This window comes from Gobius niger (assembly GCF_951799975.1).
Source record: "Gobius niger genome assembly, chromosome: 10".
In the NCBI taxonomy this organism is placed as follows: Eukaryota; Metazoa; Chordata; class Actinopteri; order Gobiiformes; family Gobiidae; genus Gobius; species Gobius niger.
The window spans coordinates 13,530,746-13,543,526 of NC_136861.1; the positions used below are offsets into that span (position 1 = coordinate 13,530,746).

At 41.6% G+C, this 12,781-nt stretch overlaps 1 protein-coding gene across 1 annotated transcript in view; it reads right to left on the bottom strand.

The window, feature by feature from the left end:
* Positions 1-10,987, bottom strand: part of LOC306968923 (SH3 and cysteine-rich domain-containing protein 2-like) — a 76,025-nt gene extending 65,038 nt beyond the window's left edge. Inside the window, exon 1 of the mRNA XM_079564506.1 lies at positions 10,344-10,987. Coding sequence (XP_079420632.1) covers positions 10,344-10,427 — 84 coding nt within the window. The 5' untranslated portion in view covers positions 10,428-10,987. The remainder of the gene's footprint in view (positions 1-10,343) is intronic.
* Positions 10,988-12,781: the final 1,794 nt, after the last annotated feature.

A 12,781-nucleotide genomic window follows, 5' to 3' on the forward strand; every position in this document is an offset into this window, starting at 1 on the left:
TAAAGCGGTTTTAATTGCTTAATGTTTTATAGTTTTATAATCCTCAGTAGTCATGCCATTTTCCACTTAGCATTCTCAGTGCAATGGGCTGCATCTATTACCCAACTCAATTTGAAAAGCCCTCGACGAGATTTATGCTCATCCTTGACGAAGAGTAAGAATACTCACAACAACATGATTAAGCCGATGCTATGATTTATATTTTCATATTTTAATTGAGCCTGTGAGGTAAAGTTTTGAAATCCTAAAGTGCCTTTGGGTTCGACTTGTACTCCTTGTTAATATGTTATGTTACACAGCAGCACAGGGACCGAATATTTTACCATAATTAATAAACCAGAGTTTTCCATTCAGGACGGTTAAACCTCGCTTAATCTGTAGTTGTGAGCGGCCGGTCCCACGAAGAAAGCACGATATGCACTGCTGAAATATTCACCTTATTCCGCCCCGCCCACTTTTGCCACTTTTTGCGTTGTCTCGGCACCTCGTTTTCCCGACACTTCCGGTCAAGCGCGAAGCCCGTTAATTTTAACGGAGAACGAGGGAAAATATTCTCCGCTCAAATCTGATGTTTGGTCGATTTATTTGTGTAAAATGTCCAATGTTCATTTGCACCAACAAGTCAACACTGCAGCGCTTCTCTGGGCGACCTGAAAACGGCTTTGTTTTCGTGTAGTGACTGATTTTACCTGGACTTCTCCAGTCCCATGTTAACACATAGGAGAAAAGGGGCGGGCACAATTCATTGTGGCGCCCACGCGAGCCTCCAGAAAATAAGGTGAATAAAGACAGCTTAATTACTAAGGCTGGCACATTGCGATACTTTGTGCTGCAATACCAAGCATCGATAATTGTAGTATTGTAATACTTTCAATACTTCTTTTTTTTATCATGCACTCCTTTGTTTTCCAGTAACAGCAATTTGTTTCATTTTGTGTTAATGCACTTTTCAGTCTCAACACTTCATTAAAATACGTATTGGATCAGCCCCTGAGTATCGTGATACGTATCAGATAGTGACATAAGTTTATTCAATAATTCTGAAGTGCCAAGCCAAAAGTTAGAGGAAGCTAAAGTGGATAATGTTATGCTAACAGCCGCTAATGCTATCAATGGTCAGTCTGTGAAAATCACCTTTTACAAACACGTTACTATGTTGTGAAATATTCAGTTGCGCTGATCATGTCACATTCGTATCAGCACGGCTCACTTCGGTTCAAGGAGAAAGGTGGTTCCAATATGACACGCTTGTACCAAGTCAAAATTAGTGTCGGGCAATATGGACCTAAACATGTATCACGATATTTGTTGGTATGTATCACGATAAGACATGATTAAATCCACAAATTTACTAAAGTTCACATAAACTATCCCCCAAGTCATGTCTGAGTGGTGTCTCCCCTTTAATTCTGACTCTTTCACAATTAAACTCTCCCAGCTGATGGAGCACTGACAGCTTTTATTTTGTAAGAACAACAGGAAGTGGTTCGCTGCTACTCTGACATCAATGTCACTGCAGGCTTATCTACTTTCACTTTTCCGCTGACTTGGTTTATTTGTTCTCGTTTATTTGTTCTCGTGTAAAAGGCAAGTTTAGACGGAGCTTTTGTGTTTGTGATCGATCATAGAACAGACACGAGAGAAGACAAGATGCTGGCGACGATCGAATGACTTGTTTTGTTTGAGCCGTAGGACTTACCTACACACGGAGGGCGCAGCTTTGAGAAAACTTACAGGATGCAAACGTAACTTCATTAAAGCAATACTAAGTAACTCATGCCCCTAGAGGACATAAGCAAAACTGCAGGTGTCGTAGCAAGTTGCGATTTTTTTACTTATTAATTGTCCGTGAGAGTGTTATATTATTATTGTACATCCAATTACACAATGGAAATCATTTTTTTCACTCACACTTGGCTGTAAATACTGTTTAAGTGGTGCTAGCCCGCAGTTAGCTTTGCCCGTTAGCCTGTTAGCTTCTTCTTCGTGATTCCATTAGTGCGTATTGGTTGCTCAGGTCCGGTGGCAGTCAAGTTGCAATTGTCGTTTTCTGGCCAGAGACACCAGGGGGAGATGAAAGACCCCCCCCCCCAGTCATCCCATTAACACTTGTTTTACCCCCAGAGGAACAACAGAAAGGATTTATTAAGGTAAACAAGTTACTTAGTACTGCTTTAAAATCCTGGAGGACATTTGTTGCTTGTCCTGTTTCCAAAAACAGTCACAGGAGGTTTGAAAAGTGGCTAAATCTGTGTCACGCTTGGACCAGCTCCACTCTGCAGATTTCCCATTCGGCCTGCACTCCAGTTATTTACATATTGCACGTGAGTTATCATTTATACCGGTATGAGACATATTCCTATCATGGGGAATATTTCTACAGGTAGAGAAAAAATATCACCCAACCCTAGTCGAAATGCAACAAAGTTAAGGCGCTTCGTTTATTATTAAACAACTGTGCAACGAAATCTGTCCTCTACTTTCGACATCCTTTGATGCCTCTGGGGCAACCCCTAAGGAGCAGTGGGCAGCCGTGCAGTCCATGGATCACACCCAGGACCTTCTTATGAGGCAAGAGAGCAGTGTTAATTTCGTCGACTAAAATATTTAGTCTTAATTTTAGTCAAAGTGTTATTTTTGACGACTAAAATTGGACTAAAACTAAATTAAAAGTTTCTCATGAGACTAAAACTATGACTAAAATGTCCAGATATGTTAGTCGACTAAAATAAGACTAAATAAAAATGAAAGGGCGAGACTAAAATCATCCAAACTTCTATTGACAGTCTGAAAGAGCCTCATATCATGTAAATTCTCTGCCAAAGGATCAGCTCTGAGCTTTGTTCATGTGGAGCAGCTCCATGAAGCAGAGGAACAAGATTAAATATGATTATAATGAATATTATCAATGCAAAGTCGACTAAATTTGTCTTAAATTTAGTCGACTAAATTTACTTGCAATTTTAGTCGACTAAAACTAGACAAAAATTGAAGATATTTTTTTGACTAAAACTAGACTAAAATCGAATTACATTTTCGTCAAAAGACTAAGACTAAAACTAAATTAAAATATGTTGTCAAAATCAACACAGCAAGAGAGCTATATGATCATCACACCATTGACACTGACGGTCCATACATTATATTTATACACACACCACAAAGAAAGTTGAGTGAATGCTTGTAATGGGAATAGAGCCACCAACCATTTAGTTTTCTACCCATATATGAACCATTCCTGCACTGTCCCTCAACTGCAGAAGGGCCTCTCTGACTTAAAATTCTAGTGCGCCCATAAAGAAAGGATAAAGGAAGGACAGCGGAGCGGCTCATTTTGTGACATTGTTATTTGAAAAAGCGCTTTCATCGGTGAGTCAAGGTGACGTCTTTTCGGATGACACCACATCCGCTCCATAACTTCACTGTTACACATTCACAAACTCTAATTTGATGCTTTTGTGGATCAATCTCCTTTTTGAAAACTTTTGCAACACTAAAGTACAAAGTCAATCCTATTATCATTAGCTCGTTTCCCTGCAGCAGCACTTCAACCATCGATTACAGAAATGAAAAGTATGTGTATTGATTAAAAGTGCACTTGATTAAAAGTAATTATCCTCACTCGTTTTTTTGGAAGGGCTTTTTACTATTGCATCACTGAGGCCAACACTTATTTTCACACAACATTAACATCATCATTGCCCGCCTTGTGAGTTTTTGGCAAGTCTTGGTAGATGTTTACATGAGCTGACAACTTGGCCCCACTCTGACCCGGAATTTCACTTGTAAGTTTGCTTTGATTTTGGCTTGGAGACAGGGGTGAAAAAAAAAAAAAATCTTACATTCGCTACACAAGGGTCCCCTTGCAGCAAAAAAAGAAGAAGAAGAAAAAAAAACAAACAGCTCCATGGGAGATCAAACAAGTTTTCACCCACCAGTGACACTCTTGGCTCACGATTGCAACTCGCTGTGTGCCAGACTTAGCCAAATACCACGTCAAGAAAAAGAACCCCCCCAAAAAGTGTTTTGTCCATTCTTCCTCTGCTTCTAATCCCCTGGTGCCGCTTCCTGTCTCTGATATCATCTATGGAATGAATATGCAGCGGCGGGATTAGACGGTGCATCTGCTATCAACCCCACTCACGCCTGTTTTCTCTTTTCGTGTGTGATCTAATTAAAAATATCACGGGAAATGTTTGTGACTGATAACATCCTATCGAAGATTAGACCCTCTGGCCATTCTGTAATCCGGTAACTGTTAACTGGTACTTTTAGGAATAGGACCATCACTATTTTACAAACTCTAATTTACTCTGAACAGCAGTGAATTTGTGAACTATATAACTTTTTGACATTCATGACAGAGTGAGTCAATTACTGTAACTGAAATGCGTAAGTAAAAAAAATCCTCAGAAAAATATCCATCAAGTTTCCCAAGGTGTCATTGTTATTCCTTTAATGCTTATCCTTTACTGTGTTTTATTGTATTTCTGTAGCTGGTTTAAGTTGTGTTTCGCAGTTTTATTTCATATTATAAATTATGTAATTGTACTCCTGACCCCAGGAAGACTAGCAGCCATTAAATGGGCAGCTAATGGGTTACTATACAGTGTATAATAATGTTTAAATTATGTATTTTCCTCCCCCTACATGTTCCAGCCATGTCCTGAGTGTAGAATGAGCCCAGACCTATTCACCACAACTGCCTCTAAAATCCTGCACTGTCACTCAAAAACGTGTTACTTCGGGTCCGAAGTGCCGTCATGCACGAGCTTAATATAGAAGCTGAAGTAACACATATGACCTGAGGTGGCAGTAGTGAGTATAAAATGGCCAACTTGCATCTAGCCCCTTTAAGGTTATGGTGTACTTTATTGTCCCTGGAAATTTGTCCTCTACATTTGACCCATCCCTCGATGCAGCTGGGGCAACCCGTAATGAAAAAGTGCGACCCATTTCCAGATGTAGGACCAGGCTGATGGTCAGAATCACCTGTTTGAAGGATTCACCTATTCACCAAATGAAGCCGAGGCCTTAATTCAACCTGGGAGACCAATTTAAGCATCACCTTCCTCCAGCCAATGATCGTGTCTGTAAAGGTCACACCTCCATCAGCACAGAGCCACACCTTCGTCAATCATCGCCCTCGGTTCTGCTTTAAAACCTCCGGCATTCATGGCTCGTTCGCTTCCCAGTTGTGCTGTGACTCACCTCCACCCTCCCTCCACCTCGTCACTCTATGGCTCTCCCTGCTGCATCCTTCTCAGGCCTCCCATACCACCACCAGTGTCCAGGCTCCGGGGAGGACATTTCCAACTCTAACCTGCCCATCCATACTAAATCAATCCATATATCTGATGTCTACTGGCAGGGTCTGATTGCAAAAAAAATACATGTCAATAAACCCTTCTGCGTGGGTCTGTTTGAGTCTATCCAGGTTGAAATGTTTTTTAGTGGTTGGGGAAACCGGAGCACCCGGAGGAAACCATACGCAGACACGGGGAGAACATGCAACCTCCACACAGAAAGGCCCCATCCAGGTGGGAATTGAACCCGGGACCTTCTTGCTGCACTATACCATGCCGAGGATCCTAACAAAACAACAAACAATATAAACAATCTTAAGTTACTGACAGAGCTGATGGAGTTTTAAGAGGAATATCTTCAAACTACTCAGTGCAGGTGACCTATTTTTACGATGGAAAACTCCTGTCTAATGTCTGACGAGGGCAAAGTTACCTGGTGAACCAATAACATGGCAGAATGGTTGCATTAAGATTAAATTAAGATTAAATTACATTAAAATGCAGTAATATATTATGTCAGTAGAGGGCACACTTCTTGCTCTTGTATGAACCTGCGTGACCAAAAAGGCAGTGCTAAAACAAAACAGAGAACAGAGGTTTTTTTTATGTGACATCTGCCAGAGTGTGGGCTGGCGTTTCGAGTAACAGATGGACTGAAAGTGCAAAATGTAAGAAGAAGAAGATCTTTATTTATATAGCGCCTTTCACAGACATATAGTCACAAAGCGCTTTACATGAGACAATTGTACATTCACTCCACACTCGGTGGTGGAAAGCTACATTTGTAGCTTCAGTTTCCCCTGGGGGAGACTGTCAGAAGCGCTTTCGCGACTACATACGTCTGCGCCAACGGACCCTCTGACCACCACCATACATTCACTCGCACACATCATTCATCCTGGCCTATTGTGCATGTTTTTAGTGGTAGGGGAAACCGGAGTACCCGGAGGAAACCTACGCAGACACGGGGAGAACATGCAAACTCCACACAGAAAGGCCCCGTCCCTGGTGGGAATCGAACCCGGACCTTCTAGCTGTGAAGCGAGAGCACTAACCGCTGCGCTACCGTGCCGTAAGACCCTTTAACATTTGAAAGAACGAACCCCAAACGTTCTCATTCAATACAACTCATCACTGAATTCATGTGCAGTGAAAGCAAACTCTATAGACCTCATCCAATGACCCAATACTATAAACCGGGGGTAGGCAACGTCAGGCCCGGGGGGCCAAATCCGGCCCTCCAGCACAGCCAACTCTGGCCCTCAAGATTATTTTGAGAAACATTATTACACAAATCAGAGGGCATTTTTTAACACTATTAGAGGCAAATGGGAGAAAAAAGGTAGAAATACTGTCAATACACCCAATGAGGTCATATATTATGTACAACACTGGCATCTGAAAGAAGTGCACTGGAAAAAGAATAATCGTTTTATTGAATTAACAGATTAAATCTCGGGTTTGGGTAGATTTGATCTGGTCTTAGATGAGATAAGACCTTTAGTAGTAGTTATTCTCTTAATTCAGATAATTTTGTGTCATTTCACGAGAAAATCATCAATTATTTGTCTGATTTCAAGTGGATTTTATCCTTCTTCCATTGGTGCTATAGCATTTGTATCTTGGATTAGTTCAAACCGACTCAAATAAAACATAGAAGAACTTTAATTGAAGAAATTTTAAGTCATTTATCTCATTCAAGATGGTCATTTTTCCAGTGTTGTGCTTTACTTTGGGCTAATAATCAGTGCCCCTCGGTCTGTTTACAATAAAGAAAGTCATCCCTCCGCTAAGAAAACTTGCCAACCCCCGCTATAAACGCTCCATTTTTGCACACATTTATGCAATGGAGCGATGCTTTAAAAAAACAGTCTTTATTTACACTCGCTCCCCTGATCCTGCCTCCCATCCTATTCTCTCAATAATGGAATAGTTTTTACACAGTTGCAAACCTTTACTGACCTCATAACACGCTTAGATTCAGACCATTTAAGACCAGTTTAGAGTCGCTCCCGGCACCTGCTCACCAGGCATCTGCAGTGCACACATGCAGCGAAAAGGTTAAAGTGAAATCTATTGGACATCGAGCCCTGGATTTCAGCTGTGATCGATCTGGGAGGAGACAGAGGAACGGGCTTAGGACAGACCGGGTGAGGTAATAAGTCCGTGGTGCAGAGGCGGCGGCGTTCTATGGTGAATAGTGTGAATACTAATCAGTGCAAGTCTGCAACAAAATCTCTCCGAATGTGGGAACCATTTGTATTTTAACAGTTACTACGACCTCATGGAACAACACATTTTCAATAGCCATCATCAGTTGTTTTGTAAGCTCAGTTAAGAAGGTACAACACAACTCTCTGCATTTTTGTTGACAATATCGTGAGTATTGATGTATCATAAGAAATGGAGCTTCTTATTGGCAAATGTGACGAAAACAAGTAGCAGCAGCTTTTTTTTCATCCAGAAAGCCACCCAATTGACTCTGTGCATCACTTCAAATCACAACAACGCCGCCCAAGAAGTGACTTCCTGTTTCAATCCAGCACACCAAAATAAAAGCACCATCTTATTCATTAGTTCAACTTCTTTCTGCCTAATTATTAACAGACAAAACACTTAAAATGTGTGTATTTAATTCTATTCTTGTAATGTTGCAGGTACGTGCTGAACTAATCAATGAGACGAGCTGTGTGCTTTTATTTTGGCGTGCTGGATCGAAACGTGGTGAAGAGGGAGCTGAGTCTGGGGGCAAAGCTCTCGATGTACCGATGGATCTCCATTCCCACCCTCACCTATGTCATGAGATTTGGGTAATGACCGAAAGGATAAAATCGCGAGTACAAGCGGCCGAAATGAGTTTCCTTCGCAGGGTGGCTGGGCGCACCCTTCGATATCAGGTGAGGAGCTCAGTTACCTGGGAAGAGCTCGGAGTAGAGTCCCTGCTCCTTCACGTCGAAAGGAGCCAGCTGAGGTGGCTAGGGCATCTGTTTGGATGCCTCCTGGTCGCCTTGTCCTAGTGGGACAAGGCCTTGTGGAAGGCCCAGGGCACGTTGGTGGGACTATGTCTCCGAGCTGGCCTGGTGTCGGCTCGGGGTCCCCCCAGAACAGCTGGAGGAGGTGTGTGTGGATCGGGAAGTCTGGGCATCTCTGCTGAGACTGCTGCCCACGCGACCCGGCCCCGGATAAAGCGGAAGAAAATGGATGGGTGGATGGACCACAGCAGAGATGTTTTGGTGTTTTTCACATGACGATATGACGATAACGTTATACACGGCCTGACTAAATGATTTGGGGTTGGTGCAGCTCATCGGGTCTAGGTTCAGCAACGACCTGAATGACCAGGTTATTGCATGCATAGATTTCTTCTTCTGTCATATTCCAAGATGACAGTTCCATGAGTCATCGGGCTCACATTGTGAAAGAGTTGTTCAAGGAGCACGAGACATCATTTTCACACACGGACTGACCACCACAGAGTCCAGATCTTAAATGAATCCCATTGGGAATCTTTATGGTCAGGCAGTGTAATATTGCCACATAGTCACATAGTCACATCAGCCGCTTGTTGTATTCTGAATAATAAAGAGCGAAAATGCTGAGGAATAAAGATGACCAAATGCAGAGCCTTATTTCAACATGTTCCATCAGAAAGCTGCGTCAAACGGGAAACATTGATGAACTGGCACTTGAAAGCTTTTAGCGCTATGAGTCAAGTCCTTGAACGTTATGAAGCGGGGACAACAAATTAATAAAAATCCGGAAAACCGCAGTCACAATATGTTTGATGTAAGCAAACATGCATATGCATAAACCGCTTTGCAACTCATGAATATACAGACACACGAATGTAAGGAGAATGAGTTTGATTCTTGGATCATGTTGGGTCAGTCGGTGGCACAGGTGGTAGAGCGGGTCGCCTCGTGATGGGAATGTCGGGGATTCGAATTCAGTGCACACAGTAGTTGTGTCCTTGGGCAAGACACTTCACCCACTTTGCCTCTAGTTACATTGGCGTGTGAACGAGAGTAAGTGGTTCCGTGATGTAAAGTCCTTTGAGTGCCTAATGTAGTTGGAAAAACGCTATACATTTTTTCCTGTGTTTGGATGGTTGATATCCTGCACACCTATCACATTCTCTTTCCCAAAGCGCTTTACATTGCTTCATTTGATTCACTCTGTATGGTGTTAGACTGGAAGACTCATGGAAATGTGAATAAGTGCCAACTGCTTTTCACTCATAGACTACATAAGGTGGGCAATTCATAAAAAAATATCCGAAATCGCAAATTTCTACTTTTGTCGGTTTCAATAATCGTTAAAGGCCTTTATAATTGTGAGGTTTAGCCATTTCTTTGGCAGAAACAGCTTTGCCCAGTTTTGAAGTTTGTATGAAACAAAGGAACATTTCTGTGTTAAATGAGGAAAGCATTTGCTATTATTTGAGCTGGGGTTTGCATGAAAAGTATGTCTAGGTTCATGAATCAGCTACATGTATTTATTCTTATTATGAAACAATAAAATACTGTTGCATCAATCCTTAGAGAGAGAGTAAAACAATATCCAAAGAATTAGATGGCATTGTTTATTTACTTAGGTCAGCTTTTGTGTGGGATTTCATTAGTATCACAGTGTCAGTGTGAACTCAGTGTCCGATCACGCCGAGAGTAAAATGCGCGCGAGAGTGTGAAGAGTTAAGGGGTGCGTTTGGGCCACGAGGACGGGAGTCTGTGACATCACGCTCCACGTTTGAGGTTACACCTAGTGACGCAGTCCTGATCACAACTGCAAATGGGAAGTGCTGTCAATATTGCATAAGACGGAATGACATTAGCCTAAAGCAAAAACAACGGGCCTATACCATCACAACAAAGTCACTTGATTGTCAAAGGCGAGACCGGTTTTCAAGTGGATAGTTTGCAAAGTGTATAATCTTTTTTATAATCTTTTCTTTTTTTTCTCCAGAAACGATAAGACACACAATAGCTTAAATGTTGATGCAAGAACAAAATCACGCAAAGGATCAATGAACGCTCTTACCTTGGATGGCACGGGGTGAATGGGCACGTTGCTTGGGGAGCGCTGCAGCGAGTCGCTCTCCATCTCGTTGTTTTCAGTCATCATTGGTGACGCGTCTGGGTAATTCGCGTTCAGAATGTAAAATAAACAAAATGTCCAAAGCTGTTCAAGTACGTGACAACTGGAGCAGGCAAGCCAGATCTTTTTGCCCAAGTCTTACAAAGCGGCAACAAAGTGTGAAGCGTTCATATCACATGGACGAGTGCGCGCGGCGTGGTGGATGCGAGGAAGCCATGGCCAGTCTAGACGAGAAATGCCCAAACTATGTCATGCGGTCTTTGGTGGTAATTACTGATGTAGGGATCAAACACGTGAGTTGAGACGCTCAAAAAGAAAGAAAAAAAGCTTCTAACACCGGCTACGTCTTGTCATAACGTCCTTTACGCGCGCCACAAAGCTCCAGTGTGACTGCCAAAACAAACACCTCACGGAGTTACCCTCTTCAGAAGGTCAAATCTCTCAAAACAAGAAAGACGAGCTCGTGAGCGGTCGTCAGACGTAAAAATCCAGATTCGAAATGTGCCCTCCACGGCTCCACACTTGAATTTAAGCGCATCCCAAGGCACGCCTCCCCGTGCGTCCGGCGCGCATGATTGGGGCAATTTCTACTACTCTGCCGGGATCCGTTTGGACTAAATCAGGATGCGCGGGTCAGGGAGGGGGGGGCGAGTACGTACGAGTTTTTTCCCTGTGATCAAACGGGGACCCTGTTTTTTTGTTGTTGTTGCGTCAGAGTTCCTATGCACCTGCTACTGTTCCCCAGAGCGACACAAATAAACTATGAATTTATATATATTTTATATACAGCCTATTATGGGTAAACTAGCAAAAAGTATTCACTCGATACTTTAACATGTGTTTTACTTAACCTCTTAGCCCCCACCTGAACAGGGCGCATTTCCTCCAGTTCGGCTTTACCCAAATCTAAAACCTTCTCGACTGGAGAGCAGCAGTGTAATGCCTCATTTGAAAGCTAAGACCTACAAAATTGTCGCTGCATTTTGTCGCTTTTTAATTGTTTTTTCCTCACTTTTTTGTTTTTTGTGTTTATGTTGCGTCTTCATCCTTGTTTAACAAAACACATGCTGTAAGTTAAAAAAAACAAACAAGGGTAGGCAAAATAAGCATTAGCTTCAGCCTATACCTTCTCGGTCATTTTGTATGTTATGTTATGAAGAAATATACTTAACTGAATGTAAATCTTTTGTCATAATTTTGACCGAATAAACTGAACTGAAAACTGTTTCCGTTGCTATATTGACACATGGGTTAGGCGTTATAAGTTTTCACTTCAGCCTAAACCCTTTCGGTCGTGTTGTACACAATGAATTGGAAATGTATTTACGTTTAAAGGAATGAATGAACTGACCGAATAAACTACTACTACTACTACATTTTCAAAAAGCTTTTAGATTTGAGTAAAGTCGAACTGAAGAAAATGTGCTTGGTTCAGGTTAAGTAAGTAGTAGTAGTAGTAGTATCTTACTGGTAGTATACACACTTGTCTCATAAGTAGAAACTGAGAAACTGCAGGTCAAACTATTGCTTTAAGTTTTCTTTCATGTAATGTTTTCAAATGGAAATAATGTGTAATAGACAGAGCCAGGTTTAAAATAATTGACACATTAAAGGTGCATGATACAACTTTTTGTGTGAGAAAAAAAAAGAGTTGATATTTGTGCGTATTTGACCTTAGTGACCCAGCGGCTGTGTGAATGGTCAACATGGCGCCTTCACTTTCGATCACAGAGGTCTCTACAACACTCCAGGAAAAATCATTGTGTAGGTTTTCTGATGAGAGGCTCCGGCAGCAGTGGAGCGTCCTCGAAACCACTGTAATGGAAAGTAAAGGCGCCATTGCCGACTACTCACACAGCAGCTGGGTCAGTATAAGGTCGAATACACACAAAAAATCAACTTTTTTTTTTACATACGAAGTTGCATGATACACCTTTAAGATAAGCACTTAATTTGTATTGTTTAGACTTTGAATTAAGGAATTATTACTGAAAAATCTGCAACAGCTCAAAATGTGGTTTGTTTTGTATGTAGTATTTAAGCACCAAAACCGAGCACATTTTTCTTCGGTTCGACTTTACCCAAATCTAAAAGCTTCTTGGAAAAAAAACATCAATATAGCAACGAAAACGAGGAATGAAACTCAACAAAAAAAGTGTCAAAAAGTGACGAAAACATATAATGAAAAGGAAACAAAAACAAAAAATGAGAAAGTTAGGATCAGTTTTGCAGGCCTTAGTTTTCAAATGAAGCATTACACTGTTGCTCTGCAGTCGAGAAGCTTTTAGATTTGGGAAAAGCTGAACTGGAGAAAATGCGCTCAGTAAAGGCGGGGAGTAAGAGGTTTAAATAGCCTAAATATATTAACATAGAATAAACAT